The 22,103-nt window shown below is 46.8% G+C and overlaps 1 protein-coding gene across 1 annotated transcript; it reads right to left on the reverse strand.

Annotated features, from left to right (window-relative positions):
- Positions 1–1,481: 1,481 nt before the first annotated feature.
- LOC149346631 (uncharacterized) lies at positions 1,482–20,512 on the reverse strand. Its single transcript, XM_089541404.1, has 7 exons — positions 20,160–20,512; positions 17,121–17,218; positions 7,938–8,136; positions 6,943–6,994; positions 4,698–4,798; positions 3,447–3,526; positions 1,482–1,833 (listed from the first exon to the last, which is right to left on the reverse strand). Exons 1-7 carry the CDS (start codon positions 20,244–20,246, stop codon positions 1,482–1,484), a joined length of 969 nt encoding a protein of 322 aa, XP_089397530.1. The 5' UTR covers positions 20,247–20,512.
- Between the last annotated feature and the right edge of the window lie 1,591 nt (positions 20,513–22,103).

Consider the following 22,103-nt stretch of genomic DNA (forward strand, 5'->3'; position numbering starts at 1 on the left):
CCACCAAGAAGTCTTTCATTTCCTGTTAGCCAGCTATATTTTTGTGGTTCTTTAAAGAACCGCGAGAAGCATACGCAAAACGTAAAAGCGATTCTGTTTGACCATCGTCGCACAATGAAAAAAAATGGTTCTTGAGGAAAGGAAATGGTGCAGTAGCTGTCTCGCATCTCGGTGTACACTTGAACCGCGCCGTAAGGAAGGGATGAAATAAGGGAAAGAAGCAGGGTAGAAAAAAGTCGCACAATGAGCGGGTAAAGTTGTTGAGGTGTACACCAGAATGTGAGACAGTTACTGCGCCATTTCTTTCCCTCAAAAATTGCTAATTTAAAGCTAACTGGCCAACAATTATCACGTGACATGCTCTTTACAAGATTTTTCTTCCAAGCAGAATGACCTCTCCGGGACACCATTTTTCTGAATGAAACGACTGTTTAGCCATAGCAGCCAAGAATTGTCAGTTGGTTTCGCACTGCAGTAGTTTCCTAACCATGGTTGAATAAGAAATGATGACAATTCTTGCTTCCAATATAGGATATCCATGAAAGTTCTAAGTGGACAGGTCTTCCAGACTTTCCGTGTGCCAGCTTTTGCTATTGGAGCTAAGATACCCAAGAAATTTTCTACAAATACCTTGTGGTTTTGAAATTTCGTGGCACAAATTTCTTTAACATACAATCCCAACAATGCGGCCATCTCAAAATTTTCTTTTTGCAATGAAATAGTCATTAACGATTCTTACTAATGACCAAACATTACCGCTTACTTGGCGTAGATAGGATCGTTCGAATTGAAATCTTTTAATAAAGGCATATTTCCTGGCACAAAAGCCCGCCGCGTATACCGTTGCAACGGGCTCCATTATCGGTAATAAAGACCTCCACTTCGCGCGACCGAAGATCTCGGCGCATATGTATTCCGTCCACACATTATGGCCAAGCAACTAAAACACACAATTACTCCTGGGCGGCTTGCGCGAAGCAAATAAGACAGTCTGAGGACTGGGAGACCCTGCTGCGCTCGGAGGACACGGCCGTGCAGATTACGACCAACGGCCGGGCCGCCAGTGTTATGGGCCTTAGGAACATAAACACTTGAGTGCAGTGGGGTCGTGCAGGGACCCCGAGGCGTGCGCCGAATTTCTCATAATAAAGTTTTTCTTTCTCTAGTTCTCAGTCTAATCTTATTTGCAGTCTAAAACCTCTCTCGGTTTTCTGAAAACGAAAGACACATAACTCAAGCTTTTAGTCTGTGTTCGTGGCGCGCTTGAAGTGTCCACAGCCATAGTGAACTAGTTACGCGCGTTTAGTTTTCTCAAAACCAAGAGAGGCTTCAGACTGTCAATAACATTGGACTGGGAAACAGACAGTCTTAATTCCTTCGTGCAAGCCAGCCCACCACGTCTCAACCTCTCCCTCCGCTAGTCTGGTCTCGAGCAACCAATCTACCAGCACAGCTTCGCACTCTTCTCACAGGTGACCTGGCTAGTACGTCTTGGTGACGTTTGGTCCTCCCTGTCCTGTGCAGCCCCTGATATTCCTGAAGACAGCGGTAATGTACAACGACACCAGAAAATTTTGGCATACATGAAGAAGCCAGCATAAATGGCCACTTTTACTTACTACTGCGACATTCCGGATAGCGAAGTTATCGCCAAACAGAGGTACGAAGCTATCGTAATGCAAGATGAGATGGTTTTTGTTGACGTGCACTCTCTTGTCGTGCTCCGGGACAGAGAAGGTGCATCCATGAGAATTTCGTTCTACCTCTATCGTGATCTCTCCAGCAGGGCAGCCCGAAAGAATCGTCTCTTCGGAGGTGTTGAGCACCCGAATCCTGTGAGGGTAAACAGTCACGGGTCAAAGAACATCACTTTTTCTGTAAAGCTCTGTATTGTGCTATCTGTAGCAGGAAAAAACAAGTTCGTCTTTAAAAACGGTGGTGTACTGGCGATGTTGGTGATCCTATGACGAAGATGATGATGAAGGATGATGATGTATTTTTATGGCGCAAGGGCCATATTTTTATGTATTTTCATGGCCAAAGAGCACCATGGCACAAGGTATTTTCTTCTACTCAAGGTGGGGTCAAACACCCATTTTCAAAGCATTTCACCCTAAAGAAGCCGAGCACCAGGCAGGGAAAGCTTGTACCCATTGTACCACCGGTGGGTACCCGGCGGCACTGGGGATCGAACCTCTCACCTCCCGCATCCGAGGCGGATGCTCACGCGACTAGGCCACCGCTGTTGTCTATGACGAAGGAAATTCTCTCTTCTACCTTTCAGACTTATCGTCACTTTGATGACACGCATTCTAGGGGAAGTTCGGCAAAGAATTGTTGTTTGTACAAACAATTAACCATTCGTGGAACAAAGCCCACACAAAAAAGTTTCCTCCCTTTCTGGAGTCCATTTAGAAGCTGCATTCCGCGATACGGCACGTCCTATTCTGTTCGCCACAGAAAAAAAATGGTGTAGCTTTCACCAACCATTACTCTTTCTTAATTGGTATGGCTGATAGTCCTGCATGTTCCATCTGCGGGCATGACGAGACCATAACCCACATTCTTTGTGACTGCCCTGCCTACAGCAGCGAAAGGCAATCCCTCAGCCGTGCGCTGTACCGCCTAGATCCGCGCCCACTGACTGAAATGAAGATTCTCGGCCACTGGCCGCGGCGTTCGTCGGCGGTGAAGGCGTCCAAGGCACTGCTAACTTCTGGCCTGCACGATAGGTTGTGACTTCACCGAACGCTGAATCTTTAGAGTGTCTTCAATTTCCTGTTACTCCCCTTTCTCTTTCATTTTTTTATCCCCTCACCCCCTTTCCCCCCTTGTAGGGTAGCAGACCGATTATTCTTCTGGTTAATCTCCCTGCCTTTCCTCTTCCACCTCCTCCCATCTGGTGTAACAAGATTCCCCATATAAGCAACTTCACGTGAGAATTTTTTCCTGCTGCCTTTAAAATACAATTTCAATTTGGAGACGCAACTTAGTACGGCACAAATACTCCCCTTCCTTCAAAACTATGTAGCCTCTCGCGTCACCGAGGGCAGATGTAAGCATGAAATGTAAGCATGCAGGATGTCGGATTCTCATTGCTTTAAATAACCAGCAGGCATGAAGCACATGGTTGGCGCCGTATATAGCCTAGCGCAATAAGAACATAGCACACACTGTCGCCGCGGTATCTCAGTGGTTGTGGCGCTCGGCTGCTGACAAGAAAGACGCGGGTTCGACCCCGGCCGCGGCGGTCGAGTTTCGATGGAGGCGAAATTCTAGAGGCCCGTGTACTGTGCGATGTCAATGCACGTTAAAGAAACCGAGGTGGGTCGAAATTTCCGGAGCCCTCCACTACAGCACCCTTCATAGCCTGAGTCGCTTTGGGCCGTTAAACCCCCATAAATCATAAACTGGCAGGGAGGTATTAGAGCATGGTTAATACTCACCCTGACTTGTCTTTGTGCTCTCCAAAAATAGTGGCGACATCACCAACTTCCATTCGAACGAAAGCTTGTATAAATGGCTTCTGAAAAATAAATATCGAGGTTATATGTATAGCGCTGTTTTCTTTCACAAACTGGCACTTTTATATATAACACCTGAATATGAAAAGGGTGAATATAATTGCAAGATATAGGCTGGAGCGAAACCCACGTTCAATATTACTTCGAAGGCATGACCGTACAGATCACTTAAGGCGGAAACTTGGGCTAGTTGGAAAGCGTTTGGAATCATATTTGCTAGCGCTTAGTGAATACACGAGACACTAGCAAATATGATTCCGTACAGGTCGTTACAAATGGAAAAATTCTCTTACACGTAATATTGTCATGTGTGTTATTTGTGATTTTCCATTTAACGTCATCCTCAACAAGCGTGGAGCCGATCGACGGCAAAGAGGAAGAGGTTCGGTGGGAATCGCTCGTGAGCCCGGCCGCGACCGCTTGGACTGTCTCTGGCGCCTGGTCTCCTGTGGTCCTGGTCCTCCAGTGTCCCCACGACCCGCGTATTTTGAGCGACCCATGACAATACTTCTAGGAAGGCTACGATATGCGTCAGCGGCTGGGATAATAAAAAATTGGGATGAAAATTGTAGCACTTAGAAAGGGGCATCAGGCTTAGTGTTTTATTACTGTACGTCATTTAGGTTTTCGTTTATGCAAGCTGCCAATTTTGCTATGTATATATTCGTAGAATTTCACAAAAGTATGCAGATTGAATGAGGCTCCGCCCAATTTGTGCAGTATGCACCCCGAGTAGCTTCCGCACGGCTGTACAGCAGCATAGAAAACTAAATTTTGTAGCGAAAGGTACATTGTCCACGAATTTGCGATTTCGCTGTGGCGGTGCTCCGAGGAGGCACAGACCGACCTTGAGCCGTTGTCTAGCAACCGCCGCAGCTGGCGGACGTCGCGCGCTCACCGCGCCATCTGGTATGACGTCACACCGCTTGCCTCGCCGTTTCACTCGCTTTCGCTACGTACTTCTTGTCATAGCTGAGCTAAGCCCCTGCCATTTTTTAATCAGCACATAAGCAAACTTTATGCTTTCAAGCGCCGTCTACAAGAACAAAAGAATAGGAAGATGCATATGCCGTATCGGCCACACTTAATGTATTTTCAAACTGTAGGCTACCACATCCAATTCGTAGAAATTTTAATTGCACTTAAGAAACTATGCATACAAATCAAACCCACCGGATCTGTGCGATCATAGTAGGCGGGATTTGGGATTCCGGAAGTGATGTGTAGTTCGTCAACCTGCACGCCCATGTTGAAATGCTCCCAGATTTGAAAATCTGCAAAAGCAAAATAATTAAATTTTCCGCGGCTAAACTGTAGACGCAGTTCTATCTCCCAAAAGAAAAACCTCAAAGGTATTCAGGCTATGATACGTAGCCTGTGGTCCTTCGCTATCTCTGGAAAAGAAAAAATTCATCTTTCATTGAAAAAATGAGATGCTATTTTGATTCCAAGAAGGCGATAAAGATAGAGTGGTGGCCTAAGCACCCATAGGTGTCGTCCATACGGCGTGCCCTCTGGACTGGTCCTACCGGAATGTACGAGGCACCAGTGGTCGAAATTATTACGGAGCCCTCCACTAAGGCATCTCTTTCTCTCTTTTTTCTCTCACTCCCACCTTCCTCCCTTCCCTTACGGTTCATGTGTCCACCGAGATATTTGAGACAGATACTGCGCCATTTCCTTCCCTCAAAAATCAGTAATTAATTAGAATTCCTTGCTTTGGCGTGAACAATGCGTCGTTCAAAGAAGCGCACTGGTGACGGCGCTTCCCATGAGGTTACATCATCCAAGTCGAAGTAATCTAAGTATTCGTCCCTCAGGTTACTTTCGGTAGGCTTCCGAATCGCTCTTAGCCCGGATAACGTTTGTCTGCCAAGTATATTTATTTTCACGGTTGAACGGCGCTATTCAGTTAGGACGGAGACCTGAGTTTAGATGGCGAACAGACGGGTAACATGATATCGTTGGAACATTTCGAAATATGCCAAACAAAAAAAAAGGTCAGACAACACAGCACTGTGTTGTCCTGTACTTTACAGAGTCCGCTGTCTCTATAAGATGTCCCCAAAATGCCGCACCTAGCTTTGGTTACACCCTCAGTGACCATCACCTGCTCGTGGCCGATGCTACCGTTGTTGTCTTCATATTGGGGGTGCACTAACATCTGATCACGTGACATCTAAATCTCTTTCCCGTGATCAGGTAACCGCACCTTGCACATAGGCCGTGCTTCGCGCCTAGCTTAATATTCGCTGTAATCAGAATGGACGTGAGGTCGTAAGACTTGCATGCCTTCAGTGCGCGTCTTTGTATTTACAAACAGTTGCAAAGAAAAGTTCGTCAGCTTTCTTGCAACGGGACCGTAGTGTGAAGGAAGGCTTACAATTTTAAGCTTTAATAAAGAAAGGGGGTTGTGGTCTTCTTTACGCAATGCATTCGTGAGCCTTTAAGAGCCATAGATATAGGGCTTCACATAGTTTTCCCGTCCAAATTTCTCGCTGCTGTATCCCGGCCGTTCTATGAACGCTATAAATCCTTTCATTTCTTAAGCTAAGCAATTTCCCCATGGACCTTCACGTTAACGCTGGTTTCGACATTTGCACCTCTGACTGCTGACGCGTCCGCGAAAGGCAAAAGCTCTTATTATGTCACTGCCCGGCGCGCACATGTTTCTAGTAATGGCAAAATATCAATGCTGTCATGTACGAGCGTTGGTGTATCGCAAGCTTTATTTAAAGCTGGCAAAAAATGAACCAGGCAAACGGATTCGTTTTTCCAACAGCTCATCTCGCCTCTTTTTATTACTGATCTGTTAATTTTACAAAGAGCACTTCGCCCCTGAAGGCAAAATTTCGAAAAAGCTTTGATTAATCCAAAATTACGAAATAACTACTCGCGGCGCCTAGTTAAATTGGTCTTTCCTCAAAAGTCAATTTAACTAGGCGCCACGAAAAAAAAAAATCCTGATACTACCAAGCGAGTTGCAATGCCCCTTAGTTGGTTTCTCTCTGACAGCGTGCTTTTTTCCAAGCACGCTTCTACGCACGTTTGTGTGTGGAATGCGCTGCTCTATTCGGCACTGGCCGATCAGAGTCGTCTGTGAAGACCCGCAGCTCGACTTTTACGGCGGCCGTGGGTGAAGCTCATCAGCAATCCACGATGGGTAGACGTATCGCCACCATTGCTGAGCCGTTCTTAAACGCTGAGAGTGCCGTAAGCGGCACTACAACGAACCTTGTAAGATTACTCTTGATGGGCGAGCTTGTTTGTTTTACATTGTCTTCCTCAAGCAACAATTAAATAACAGACGCACCGGGTGCAGTCACGAAGCAGCCAACACCATGTTCTACATGCAAGGCGCACCAGATTGGTCAACATTTTCGTAAAAAGGATAATGTAAATTGTAGTGTATACGCACAGCTTAGTGGGTAATTCTCCTCTCTTAAAACCTCCTGATCGTTGAAGAGACACTGAAAGAAAAAGAAACTGCATTATGCATGTGTTTTGCAAGAACAGCAACCGACCAGACGTTATACTATAAGCTCAAGCTTGTTTGCAATTACGAATAAGTTCATAGAGCATAGATAAATACCTTAAATAGCTCAGCTACTCCTCTGCTCTTCGAGGGACGCTTAGTTATCTCGCTGGAGAAAAGGCGAGAAAAAGTAACAGGCTAGTATCCGTCTAAAAATAAGCAAGGCAAAAAAAAAGCAGAGAAATATTCTGCAAGCAGATTTTCAGGCCGGCTTTTTTATACTTTGCAATTTCCTTTGATACCTTATTGCATGCTTCCTTGTGGACGAAAAAGGCTTCCGGAAACTTTTTTGTAGCTGCAAAGTCTCCCGTTTGTCCTCCTTTGTGAATTGATGATATTTGTTTATATTTGTCCCGCAAAAAGGAGTGAGAAGAGGACTGGGAAGCGGCCCTGCTCGGCTGTCAAGACCTCAAGACCCAAAAGGCCTTGGTTCAACGGACGCTGGCGGCGTTGCTTCCCTATGGGGCCTCGGAATAGGGGCTACACGTAGTATTGTGAGGGGACAGGGCCAGTAGGGCCCTACCACAATCACCTTTATGTAATTATTTAATGGTTTATAAATGTTTTTCACCACGACCATCAACAAGCGCATCACAGCGGTCGCAGCGAGAAACAGTAAAGATGAAGGAAACTGCCAGACATTCGTTAACACGTATATGGTGTCTTTACTGGCAAATGAAATACCAAGCACGGAGCGAACAGCCAAAGGAGAAGGAATAACTATCAGGCGAGAACAGTAGTCATAGCTCGCTTTTGCAACGCGGCCAGCGAGATGGCGCCTACTTGAGGAGAACTGCGGTAAAACAAGACAGCTATTGCCCCCTCAATTTGTTTATTAGTGACACAAAGCACCTGAAAGAATAGACAAGAATTCTTACCTCGATTTCATTTATTGATCTATCCACGTGGAAGATAATGCTCCATTCTCTGCTTGCATTAAAGTTCAAGGGACGCTGCTCCTTTCTAATGTCATCAGCGACATCCGTTGTCATGCTTCCGATCGAAGCGAAGAAGTTGCTTCCTTGGATTCGCATTCTTACGTACTTCTGTGAATCATGAACGAAGTCCAAGTGGTACCTGCGTAGCCGGTTTGAGGAGTGATATTTGCTGCTCTGAGTACAGTAATAATAAAAATCACTTTTCGTAACTGATGAGCAGTGGCCTACGCATGGTTGAAAACTACACGAAGAATTTCAAAGAAAAAAATGACGGTAATCCGAGCTAATATTCTGCAGGCACATACCGTTCAACCGCATGAGAGGTTCTTTCTTCTCACTTTATTGATAGCTTCGCAAATAACGCACCTGTGGGACGTCACAGTTGACACTGCCTTTGTTCGCTGTCTTCTCTCAAGTGATCATTGGATCAGATCCTATTGGTTGCTACTAGCCGCCTAGAATTTACCCCCTGGAAATTTCTTTTACGAGGTCTGTTAGAAAAGTATCCGACTTTATTTTTTTTTTTTTGCGAACACCTGATGGATACGAAACAAGCGCGCTTCCATAAGCCGACCTTGAACCTTCGTGCGCATACACGAATTTTTTCCCGCCTGCCGATAGCGTCAATCACTGGGACGCAGCGTTTGAGTGAGACAGTGTGCAGTGCTCACGTCGGTTTTTTATTGCAATGAGAATCGCGGAGCTACAGGAGCAGCGCTACTGCTTCAAATTTTGCCAGAAACTGTGCGACAGCCAAGTGGAAACCATTAGGAATATTCAGACGGCCTTCGGTGAGGATGCTATGAGCAGCACGCAGATTAAGCAGTGGTACAATTGGTTTAAAGTCGGCCGCACATCAGTGGAGAACGAGCCACGCCCCGGTCGGCCATCAACATGCCGAAATGACCAGGCCATATCCGAAGTGAACGCTGTGGTGATGCGGGACCGTCGTGTGACTATACGAGAAATTGCGGAAGAGGTGGACATCAGCAATTTTGCTGCACATTCCATTATCACCGAAGATTTGGCCATGGCGAGAGTTGCGGTGAAATTCGTGCCGAAGCTGCTCACGGTGGAGCAAAAGCAGCTTCGTGTTGAAGTCTCCCAGGAAATTCTGAATTCCACAAACAGTGACCCCGACTTCATCAACACCATAATCACTGTTGACGAGTCTTGTGTGTGCGGGTACGACCCGGAAACTAAATCCCAGTCATCACAGTGGAAGCATTCCACGCCACCAAGACCACAGAAGGCCTGCCAAGTGCGCAGCAATGTCAAAGTCAGGCTGACTGCTTTCTTTGACTCTTTTTGGGCGGCACACCACGAGTACTCACCCCACAGGGTCAAACAATGACCAAAGAGTACTACAGGGATGTCCTCCGTCGCCTACGTGGTGCTGTGCGGCGCAAGAGACCGGAGTTGATGTCATCAGGAAATTGGCGCATCCATCACGACAATGCTCCTGCACATTCCTCGCACTTGATTCAGACTTTTTTGGCGAAAAACCAGACTCCTGTAGTTCAGCAGACTCCCTAATCTCCTGATATGGCCCCCTACGACTTCTGGCTGTTTCCCAACATCGAGAGGCCATTGAAAGGAGCGCGATTTCAGAGAAGAGAGGACATTATGGCTGCAACGACAGCTGATCAGCTAAACCACATTCCGAAAGGGCCCTTTTCGGAATACTTCCAACAATGGCAGCACCACTGGAAGAAGTGTGTAGAGTCCCAAGGAGACCACTTTGAAGATTATTAGGTTTCCAACGCTCCAGTTGTGCCAGTTTGTTTTCTTCGCCCAAAGGTCGGATACTTTTCTAACAGACCTCGTATTCTGCTTCGCCTTTCCTCTACTAATTTTTTTCTTCCAATTGCCTTATCAAAGTTTTCTTTCTGCTGTCTTCTAATTTTTCTGGGCAGTAATTTTCTTATGTCTATTTTCATTAACTTTTTATTTTTATTTATTCATACTGTCAGCCTGAGCAAAGGCAGGAGTTGCAGGATATATACAATGAGAATTATTGCACACTTGAAGAAAGAGAAAAATATAATGAAACCATACAATCCACTCGTGAAGACTCAATCTTCACTCTTCCTGCTAATGCATTTTCGCCTAATGCTGTACAATGATTTCTTTCTTGCCTTAATTAAAATTATCTTGCTGACTGTATACCATGTATTGGCAATAAACTAATGGAACGCATTGCCATCCAGCATCGTCAGCCATACCGAATCGTCTTTTCAAACAGCTTTACTAAGATTTTTGAACACGGAAAATGCGCCTTCATTCATGTTATGAATGCCGCTGCATTTTTGCCAGTACCTTTTTGCTTTGCTTATGTTCTGTTATTCCTTGTGCTATGCTGAAAAATGCCTGAGCTTGTATTGTGCACCAACGTGTTTGCAGTTTTTTATTCTCCTCTTCTGTTCAAATGTTATCTCAGCTTTGCCTACTCTACCTTTTCTATCATTTGTTATTAACTGCGGCTTTCTTTGAAACTTTCTATCCCCCTATGTAATTCCCAGTTACGGACCTTCAGGTTGAATAAAATAAATCATCATTATCACCCTGACTACGCCCACTGCAGAGCAAAGGCCTCTCCCTCGTCTCTCCAACTAACCCTGTCCTTTGCCAGTTGTGGCCACCGTATCCCCGCAAATTTCTTTATCTCATCGGCCCACCTATCTTTCTGCCGCCCCTTGCTACGCTTGCCTTCTCTTGGAATCCACTCAGTTACCCTAAGGACCAGCGGTTATCTTGCCTTCACATTACATGCCCTGCCCAAGCCCACTCCTTCCTCTTGATTTCTGCTAGGATGTCATTAACCCGCGTTTGTAGCCTCCCTCACCCACTCCGCCCGCTTCCGGTCTCTTAACGTTACACCTATCATTTTCCTTTCCATAGCTCGCTGCGTTGTCCTTAACTTACGCTGAACCCTTTTCTTTAGCCTACACGTTTCTGTCCCACAGGTGAACACCGGTAAGATACAGTTAGTGTATACTTTTCTCTTGAGGGATATTGGTAAACTACCATTCATGCGCTCGACCCCATTTTTATTCTTCTGGTTATTTCCCTCTCATGATCCGGTTCACCGGTCACTACCTGCCCTAAGTAGACATTTTCTCTTACTACTTCCAGCACCTCGCTACCAATTGCAAACTGCTGTTCCCTTGCTATACCAAACCCGATCTCACTGAAGTATCCCGATTCTCTTATTTTTATTGGCCAGAAGGCAATTTGGTCAGCGCGTCACTGCGAGAGCTACATTAGCGCCGAGTAAAAAAAATGCTTCATTTCTTACACTTTAACAGAACGCCGACTCGGACCTCGGCATGTGGCAACGTTCTATGCCCATTTTATTTCCCCCCTAAGCGGCCTTGTGCCTTCCTCTTCAGCACAAAGAACTTTCAATCAATCAATCTTGTATTTTTTTACAACGATGCCTTTTAAGAAACGTTTTCTCTTTATGCAGCACCAGTGTAGGCGTAAAAAAAAAAGCAAGTCCTCTTGAATGGAGTGACGTCACGCAGAGCGTCCTGACAACGACTCGTGATGATTGTTCAGGTTGGAGAGGCGTCATAAATAATGCCTGACAGCGCTCCACTCAGACTGGGCAAAATGCAATCAAGGATCGATCTACGTCACTGGTGAAGTCACGAGAATTTCATTAAAACTCAGCTGGGAGTCTGGGACAGTGATGCGAAAGTAGCAGAGAGAGCCCAACAACGCGCCTGTAGTTTTAGAGAGCTATTAAATCCTTTCTACTGGCATTGGCATTTCGCACCTGCCTAGCTGCCACTGAAATTTACATTTCCGCAATCGCAAAAAGTGTGGTCAGCTTTTCTATGCTCTTTCTTTTTGTTTATTCCAAGCTATTTTTGATCTTCTCTTCCGCGCATCGATGACGCTTTGGACTGTTTGCAAGGGGCCGAACTATTTTCTTCCCTCGATCTTCGTTCCGGATACTGGCAGGTCCCCATGGAAGCGGCCGATCGCCCCAAAACCGCTTTTGTAACCCCCGACGGCTTATACGAATTTACAGTTATGCCATTCGGCCTTTGTAATGCGCCTGCAACATTTGAGAGGATGATGGACACCATTTTGCGGGGATTAAAATGGAAGGTATGCCTCTGCTATCTCGACGACATCGTCGTCTTTTCTGCGGATTTTGACACCCACCTTCATCGCCTGAGGCACGTCTTGAACTGCCTTTCTGACGCCGGTTTGCAGCTAAACTTGAAGAAATGCCGTTTTGCCGCTCGTAAACTCACTATCTTAGGGCACGTTGTCTCGAAAGAAGGCGTTTCTCCAGACCCAGCAAACTTCGAGCGGTCGCTGCTTTTCCCAAGCCTACATCTGTCAAAGAACTGCGCAGCTTCCTTGGCCTGTGTTCCTACTTTCGTAGATTTATCCGAAACTTTGCATCGATTGCTGCCCCTTTAACACAACTCCTATCCAGCAGCTCCGACTTTTCACAGTGGTCACCCGCATGCGACAACGCGTTTTATACCTTACGCCGCATCCTCACCGCACCACCTATCCTGCGCCATTTCGACCCGACGGCCCCTACCGAGGTCCACACCGACGCCAGTGGTGTTGGTCTCGGAGCTGTACTCGCGCAGCGCAAACCTGGCTTTCATGAGTACGTTGTCGCCTATGCAAGCCGCACCCTGACGAAGGCAGAGTCCAATTACTCAGTGACGGAAAAAGAGTGTTTGGCTATCGTTTGGGCTCTTACCAAATTCCGCCCTTATCTCTATGGTCGTCCCTTTGATGTCGTGACGGACCACCATGGGCTTTGCTGGTTATCCTCCCTGAAAGACCCCTCCGGCCGCCTCGCAAGATGGGCTCTTCGTATGCAGGAATACGATGCCCGTGTAGTTTATCGCACCGGACGCAAGCACCAAGATGCCGACGCCCTTTCTCGCTGCCCACTTCCGGTTGAGCTCGCCGGCCTCTCAACACTCGACGACTCCCCTCCGTTGCTTCAAATCAACGACATGCCTTCAGCGCAGCGCATGGACCCTTGGATTGCGTCTCTGCTTGATTTCCTCTCTAACACTACGGCGGCTTCTCCATCACGCGCTCTCCGTCGCCAAGCTCCTGGCGTCAGTCCTGTGTTTTGTGTGCCTTCTGTGTCCCCGTTTCTTGCGCCATACCAGTTTTTATTTCATCATGAACCAACTCGCCCAAACTAGAGTTTTACTTAAGCTCCTCACTTCGCCATTCGTGACAATCTCCTTTACCGCCGCAACTACAGCGCAGATGGCCGCAAGTGGTTATTGGTTGTCCCTCGCCACCTCCGCTCGCAAGTCTGTGATTATTTCCACGCTGACCCACAATGCGGACACGCAGGAGTATTCAAAACATACAATCGGATCCGGCTGCGTTACTACTGGCGCGGAATGTATAACTTCATCCTTAAGCACATCCGCTCATGCCTACCCTGCCAACGTCGCAAGCGCCCTGCCCACCCTTCTGCAGGCGAGTTGCAGCCACTACCTTGCCCACCGCGCCCATTCGACCGCGTAGGCATTGATTTGTATGGACCTCTTCCCTACACTGCAGCCGGTAACCGTTGGGCTATCGTCGCAGTTGACCACTTGACGAGGTATGCAGAAACCGCCGCCCTTCCATCCGCCTCAGCGTCTGACGTCGCCTCCTTCATTTTGCGACGGTTCATTCTTCGCCACGGCGCACCGCGCGAACTGCTGAGTGACAGAGGCCGCGTTTTCTTATCGGAAGTTGTGCAAGCCTTGCTCCGCAAGTGCAACATCATTCACCGAACAAGCTCTGCCTATCACCCGCAAACTAACGGCCTTACAGAAAGATTTAACCGTACCCTCGGCGATATGCTCTCTATATACGTCTCATCAGACCATTCCAACTGGGATCTCGTCCTTCCGTATGTGACGTACGCCTACAACACCGCAACGCAGTCGACTACTGGCTTCTCTCTGTTCTATCTTCTTTACGGCCGTCATCCTTCTGCTCCACTCGATACCATTCTCCCATACCAGCCTGACGCATCTGAGTGTACTCCTATTTCGCAAGCTGCACGACACGCAGAAGAGTGTCGCCAAATCGCCCGTTCTCTCACAACTGAGGCCCAATACCGTCGGAAATCCCGCCACGACAGCCAACACACGTCCCCGCACTTTTCTTCTGGTAGCCTCGTGTGGCTCTGGGTTCCATCCAGTACTCCAGGCCTCTCCTCGAAACTTCTTGCGAAGTTTCATGGCCCCTACCGAGTTGTGGAGCGCACCTCGCCTGTTAATTACGTGGTGGAACCGCTGATGCCGTCTTCTGATCTTCGCCGGCGCGGACGCGAGACTGTTCACGTGCAGCGCCTAAAGCCGTATTATGACCCTGCCATCTCACCCACCCCGTAAGTCGCCAGGATGGCTCCTCTCCTTCCCGGAGGGGGGGGGGGGGGGGGGGGGGGGGGGGGCAGTTGTAACGACGAAGAAGTTCTTGTTCCGGCGAAGACGACGACGAACTTCTGACCGTTGTGTTGAGCGGCATTGCCATCGCTTTGTGTGTGAGCTCTCGGTGTTCGACCTGTGTGTCTACGAGGCCTGTGTCTCTGCGTCTACCACCGGCGCCCTGCTCCTCTAACCGTCCCAGTGCCCATCTTACACTTCAATATTGAAGCAAGCATCTTGATTACTTTAGTGCATTTCGTTTTGTTATTAGCTATACTTCTCATGTTTCTTTAAGCACAGATACACCGTTTTTTTGTGCAATGGCACAGTTAGAATAAAGATTGTAATTACGCTAACGGCTCAATATATATTTAATCGTTTCTTGCGAATGACTTTCACTTATCTATTTCCGAATTAAAACACGGTGCTCTTCTCGCCACGCAGCTTTGCCGGCTAGCCGTCCTTTCCACCTCACCACCAACCACCAGTGAGCGGTGGCCACAAAACTCAGTGAGCGCGCAAACACAGGTCCTAGGTACCCCTACCCAGTCGAAAAATACGACAGAGCCGGTCCGAAAGCACAACAGAAATTGTAAGGCGAAAGCCTTTAATGGCTCATGATCGCGGTGTCCGTCCGTGCGCTGGAATCGTGCCAGCTGTGGCCTCTTTTCCGCGCAGCGGCGCAACCTCCTCCCCTCCTTAGCAATCGGCGCGGCGGTGGGGGGCGCAGCTGTGCATAGCAACCGTGACGTCACACAGTAGCGGCAGAACGAGCGCGCGCGCGTCGAGGGTGGCAGCTGCACCGCCGCTCCTTCACCAGACGTCTCGGTGCAGACGAGTGAGTGAGACGCGTGGCTCCGAAGCGGCCCAGTGATTCCGCGCCAAGCAGTTCGGGGAAACTGCAGTGGGTTGACTACAAGGCTTTCGCCAAGCACACTTTAGAATTTCCAAAGTGTCTTCGGTAATTTTTGTCGTCCTTCCCCGGAATCCTTCTACCTCTTCCCTTACTGATTCAGGCTCCCCTTCTCCATTAACAACATGTTCAGAAATATTACAACATTTGCGCCTTGAAATGCAGACACTCCCGAGGCCCGCTAAGGGTCTCAGTAAATCAGAGGAATGTCACCTTCGCAGGCTACAAACTATGTCTTTCAATAATCCAACTACGCTTCACGCCATTGAGCCCGAGTCCTTTTCGGCACAGTGCAAATTTTTTGGTCAGAAGGCAAACCTGTACCATATGGTATGGGCTTGTCAGAAAAATGACAGCATTGACATCCTAAATCAGCCAACGCGGGAGGGCTGGGAGGCGGCCCTGTCCAGCTCGGACCTCGAGGAACCACGAGCCCTCGTCGCCAGAGCACGGGCAGCGGCTTTTACCAAAGGCGTCCCGGACTAGGGACCCGATCAGCCTTCCCTTCAACTAAGGCATTGTGGCTTTCAATAAATGTTTTCATCATCATCATCGTCCTGTCGTTACGACAGATTTTTCTGTAGTATTTCGAAGTTTCCTGTTGTTGCGACAGAACTGACTCCGTCGTTACGACAGGAGGCTGCCCGATACTGCAGAAAGCCCTGCTGTTAATAAAGAAGCTATGTTGTCAGGTGCCAAAATACTACAGGAAAATCTGTTGTGACAACAGAAAATTTTCAGTTGTGTTCTTCGATAGGGTAGAGTTCCACAAAGTCCTTTATTTGCTGCGCTGCCGAGACCCCAGAGACCACCACCCGCCGAAGACCTCAAAAGTTGGCAAGGAATTCTTCTTGACAAGCGGCTGCGTATGACTACAACAAATTTGAGCACGTCATCGAAGTATCGCCCAAGCGGCGGCGCTCCCTCATAAAAGTGGCCTATAGGCAATCCAGAGACTTCTTCTAGACTCTGTTGCCTTCCTATGGATATTTTGTCTATTCACAGTCTATAGATTAAGGTCTACTAAAAGCGTGTGGTCGTAAATCTAAAGATTGTCTATAGACTGTCCATAGAATTTGTATTGCCTATAGACTGTTCGCTGGGATTTATCTATAGAGCCGCTGTAACGCTAGCATGGCGAAGTGGCAGAGGAGGAGTAAAACACGTAAGCTGACCAGGCAAATTATGGCAATGAGATAAATCGGCACTGTAGCAAACCAACAGCAAGTTCAGCACCCTTCAGGGCACAGCGGCGAAAAACCAAGCAACGACAAAAAAGCAGGAACAGTACCGTGAAAGCATAGTGCAGAACAGCATAGCGAAAAAAAACTAGCAGAGGTTTAGCGCTTGTTAAACTTGATGATACGAGCGAAAGCTCTGTTAAGCATGGTTACGCAAGGTTTGGCGCCGCAGTCGGTCCGGCGCGCGCCTCATTCATGGCAAGACTGAGCGACCGAGCTCCAACGAAGCAGCTGTTACACCTCCGCCAGTCATGTGGTACAGCAGCGGCGCGCCTCCACTACGAGTCACGTGGTGTGACGTCACTTGCCACACTTCCACTCCGCCGGTTCAAGGTCAAACGTCCACCAAACCTGACCTTGGGAGGTGTGCGGAAAGTAGAGCTTTCGCTCCCCCAAAAAAAATTAACGGCATTACAAGATGGCGGTACTGACAGGAGCCTCCAAGTGAAGACCTTACATGCATTGTGCAGATTCTGAAGAGTGGTTAGTTCTAGGTCGTGGTACGTCGGCTACGAAAAGAAAAAAAAAAGACTGTAGAGATACTCACAATGGATTTGCGCTTGTCACCGTTCCTTGTACGAGCAGGGAAAAGAGTTTGAATGGCTCTATATTTTGGGGATAAATCACAGAGTTTTTCCGATTTTTCTGTAAAAAAGCACATTTGGTAATGCTTTTCCGGAAGTCTGTTCCCTCATGTTAGGCTTCACTTAAGTCAAATATTCACTAGTGAGACTCTAATATCAAAAGTTCGAGAAATTTTTCCTGTGGCCAAACATATAATACTTATATTCCAGAGGCGAAACTAGCGCTTTGATTTTTCAAGGTAAGCTTTTGAAGGATAGCCCCTGTCTTGTCCCCTTAATGTGTTGCGCTAAAAAGTATTCAGCCTTTAAAAAACGCTTTCTAGGCACCAGCTTTATAGCCTCGCAATAGAAATTTCAATTCAGTTGTCTGTACCATCGTTTCTGTTAACGTGTTTCAATTAAACTGAGATTAGAATGTGCTTTCACTGCAGACTCGTGGAGCACCAACCTTTATTGCACTGGTTTTTAACGGATGACGCTAGCGGTTGTGACTGTTCTTTTGGCGGCTGTGGCAAGTGTGATAAAATTTATACAATGATCGGCCTGACGTATGTCAAATCGCTCCCAAAAAAAATAAAAATGCGAGACAGAGAAAACATATACAGGCTGCGACTACATACAGGACCACAAGAAAATATAAATGTAGCCTAGCTTTTAAAAAACACGGAATGTTCTAGCCCGTTTGTTCAGAGTCGCGTGGGCTAGCCTGCAGTATATTTGGTTCTTCAAAGTTAATTAGTTAAGCCTAATTAGCCAACTGTTCAGAAGGAGCCTTCATGATCTAAGCTTGAATGCAGACGTAGATCGCTTTGAACAGCAGCTGACTGAAATGTTTGCACCAAGGTGCAGTTTACGGAAAGTAGTTTTTTACCAACCTTAAACCATAACTCGCACAATAAGAAAAAAGCTTCCACATGACAACGGTGCAACTTCAACGTTCCGAGACTCATCTCAGAGAACAAAATTCGTTTTCTTTTTTTCTAGAGTGCTTTCCCCAGTGAGGATTTGCGTCCACACTTGGGCATAGATGTGAGCCGGCAGCTGGTCACGTGGTAGATTTCCTTGCAGGCCAATAAATAAAGCTAAATAAATTGTACCATGATGGAAGCAGCGCTGCTAGCGGTTTTTAAAGACGATCTACAACTTTCCAGCAACCTTAGGAGGCAGGTAGACCAGCTAGGTCATGTAACGTTGGGTTGTCATCACAACCTGCCCACCAGATTGTGATCAAAGTTCTCACCGCGACAGGTGGCAGTTAATTAATGACTGATCGATCTTGAAGAGCAACCTGGGGTGCACAAGGCCCACCTCTGGGAGCACCTGTCATCGCAGGGCAGTGGCGCATCGCTTAACCACTGCACAACTCCGCTGCACCAGGAGAGGTATGAGTACTCCCAGGGATATCTATGACTATTAAGTACAGAATGACCTTCTTCATATATGGAGATTAACCCGTTACGCTATCGCGTCGTACCCTTAAGGCAGAGCTGTAGTGTCTCCTCCAGTTTTGCTGATCTTCATTTTTATGTTATTTGAAATTATATAAATTTTGTTTGCTTCTTTTTCAAATGCACAACTAAGTTTCCGCACCGAATTCTTCGCTGCTCGTTTAATGCACTTCATGTGTACGATCTACTCCAAACCAAAAGACAAACAACGGCAACAACAGAGAGCGATGATCTTAAGATACTGTGGTTAAAAGTGGAAGGACGGACAAGAAGGTGTCGACGCAAGTTATCCGGGCTAGAAGACTTCGACAAGACCTCAGAACTCGGGCTCCTCCCTATGCTTCGAGTTTATAAGCTGCTTTGACGGTTATCACTAAGCGCGAAACTTTGTATTAACACCCTTGTTTCATCGATTTGTATGAAAAAAACCCGCTAGAAGAGGTGCTAATTTTGTTTATTTTTTTAGAGCAGCGCGGCAAGGTTTTTCTTCCTTACTGAAAAAGAAAAACATTAAAACCTTGAATTTTCTCTGCGAACGCACAATAATAAATGAAAAGGCCTACCTATCGTATCTTTAGCGCTATAAACAAACAATTTTCTTTATGAATTTTTGTGTTCATAAATGGGCTACCACCGAGCAACCTGAACACAATCAAGAGCAGAAAAGTGCTCTTGTAAGTTGAAATCCCCGAGCTTCTAGCCCACTTACCATTAACCTGCACTAACTTCGATGATTGCTTGCAGTTCGCTAATTTTCGAGCGCCTCTCCAAATGTTCAGTTAAAAAGCGAGGAGAATCGCACCCCCGTTCAGAACTAATGCGAGAGAATGATTCATTTTTCTCACTGCCGTATCATAGAGACAGGAATTTCACAATCGTAATATTAAGTGGGCTCTCTTTTTCATAAGACAGAACACTGAAGAATAATAGAGATGCCGAAATGTGAACAGTCACAGCCACTCTTTTTCTCCAGCAGGAAAGCCTGTATTTGTATCTTGCTAATCGTGCCCATTACGGCACTAAAGACGCGGAGGGTGTAATTAAGGAATTTTACTTTTATTTTTTTTTTCTCTTCAGTTGTTTGGGGACAGGCTTTACGAGAAGCTCACTACACTTTTAAAAATGGTCTATAGACTTCTTATAGACTCTACTGCCTTCCTATCGATATGTCTTTGTGTCCATTCATAGTCTATAGACTGTCCACAGAGAAAAGTCTACTAAAAGTGTATGGCCGTAAATCTATATACTGTCTATTGCATTTATATTGTCCATAGACTGTACTCTATGATTTGTCCATACAGGGTCTATAGACTCTAAAGACAGAAGTCTATGGACAACGTATACACTATCTAAAAAATTTTTGTAAGGGCATAACACCGCCATCCACTGCTATAGAATGAGGAAAATCTATTGCGAGTTATTTCTTTTAGTAGTTCCCGGAGCTGCTGCCAGTGCCTTCCTTCTTAGCTGTTTTCTAATGTTGTACAACCTAGCGTATGGGCCTTCTTCCACAACTACCGAAGCGCTTCCGAAAGAGAAGGCAGCTCTACTTACAATAACCGAAATTTGTATGGCTCCAAGGGGTAGATCTTCCATTTTAGACCATGGTGGCAATCTCCTCGGCTGCGACACCCCGGTCATTGTATTTTTCAGGCGAAATCTCCTTCACCTCAGCAGGCAATGTGGTGAGTTTAGGAACTGAGTCTTCGCTCTTGGAGCCCACTAATCAACACTCTCTGCCTGTTTCTGGGGGACCTCAGTATGCCTTCGGGCCTAATATTTCAAGAGGTTTCCTTTCTCGCGTCATCGCTCAGACCTAAGAGGTAGTTATAAATGGCCGGCACGAGCTCATCAGTAGGCGTCCAGGAAAGGAAACTTCCACTGAGTCATTGTTACATAAATGGAGTTACTGACACAAAGATTTACGAGGCGCTCACGTTATAGAGCGTAGCGCGTGTGGCAGCCGCAGCTCTACGTATCGAAGTGTAAAAGTTGCCGCGAAAATAACTTGCACCAGTTTGTCGTGAAAGTGTTCAAGAATATGGAGGAGGTGCAGTGCTTTTGTGCCGCGCAAGATAAAACGAAGAAAAATCGTTTTTGAGACTCTATAGAGAAAATTAAAAATTGGTAAATTGGTTTTTGAGGACAGGAAATGGCGCGGTATCTGTCTCACATATCTCATTGGACACCTGAACCGCACCGTAAGGAAAAGGATACATGAGGGACCGAAAGAAGAAAGTAATGTCTTAGTGGAGGGCTCTGGAATAATTTCGACCACCTGGGGATTAACGTGCACTGACATCGCACAGCACACGGGCACCTCTTGCGTTCCGCCTCCATCGAAACGCAGCCACTGCGGTCGGGTTCGAACCCGGGTACCCCGGCTCGGTAGACGAGTGCCTTAACCACTGAGCCACCGCGGCAAAAAACACATTTTCAAATATAACTATCCCATTTTCTACACTCTCCGGGTTAGCAACGTATTAAGTAGGGACGGGCACATACTCAAGCGTCATTCGTTTAAGAACCGACCAAGTAATCTAGGCTTTCACTATTAGCTAAGCAGTGTTGTGCACCATGGTGCGTTTATTTAAGGTTTGCTTTGCCCAGCAAATTCTGCGCACAAGAGCAGACAGATAGGAATAATTCAGGCATACATGAGCACCGCATAGATAAGGTGCGCTGCGCACTGCTAGGTTTGCATTTATGCGCTTCCCAGTGCCCCAGTGCATCATTAAATAGGCCAGGCATTCATGTATCGTTCACTAGGTAAAAGCTGGCAACTCCATCAAGAACACATTTGCTCCTTGCATACAGAAGTATGCTGCTGGCATGACATCAGGCAGTATTGTTTCCACCTGCCAAAGCTAATTAAATCACCCTGAACGCTCAAAGGAAATTTTGAATAAATAAACTGGCTTCATCACTCTTGCGGGGCTGCAGTACTGGAAAATCAATATCAGGCAGTAAAATGACTACATCATTTAGTTCAAACTGTAGATACCACCTGATATGCAGCAGAAAGAATTGGCGAAGCGTAACTACCAAAGACATTAAGCACTGCGAGAAGCAACGTGCCACATAAATAGGCGACATATCGCCCACTTAAATAGAACTAAATGTCCCACTTTCGGTGTTAAATTGAGCATAAAGTAGCATTACATCTGGGTGGATGAAGAAAAGAATACAAAAATTGTAGGGTACACTTAAAGGTTCCCTGAAAAGGGTGTTCGAGGTAGCCGTAAAACGCTTGTATTATGCAGAGTACAGGCCACCGAGTGTTCATGCCGCGTACTGGACCTCAAAACCGAACCGATCATTTACAATATAATTTTTCAAAATTCGCGCTTCCGCGCCTCGCGGCGACCTGCAGTGCCGAGCTTTCGCCCGAATCCGCGCGCAACGCGTCATGCCGCGCTTTTAACGTCAGCAGCGAAGGGCTGCCATTGGTTCGCCGTGATGCCTCTTTCTGACGTCACGCAGTTCCCATGGCTGCGG

The sequence above is a fragment of the Amblyomma mixtum genome, chromosome 4 (genome assembly GCF_055824585.1).
Source record: "Amblyomma mixtum isolate Tamu chromosome 4, ASM5582458v1, whole genome shotgun sequence".
Lineage (NCBI taxonomy): Eukaryota > Metazoa > Arthropoda > Arachnida > Ixodida > Ixodidae > Amblyomma > Amblyomma mixtum.

Coding starts and splice junctions, on each gene's coding strand:
- LOC149346631 (XM_089541404.1), bottom strand. CDS start 20,246: ATGACCGGGGTGTCGCAGCCGAGGAGATTGCCACCATGGTCTAAAATG. Junction 4,799..6,942: donor GGAGAATTACCCACTAAGCT/GTGCGTATACAC, acceptor TTGCTTTTGCAG/ATTTTCAAATCTGGGAGCAT. Junction 1,834..3,446: donor GAGCACAAAGACAAGTCAGG/GTGAGTATTAAC, acceptor TTACCCTCACAG/GATTCGGGTGCTCAACACCT.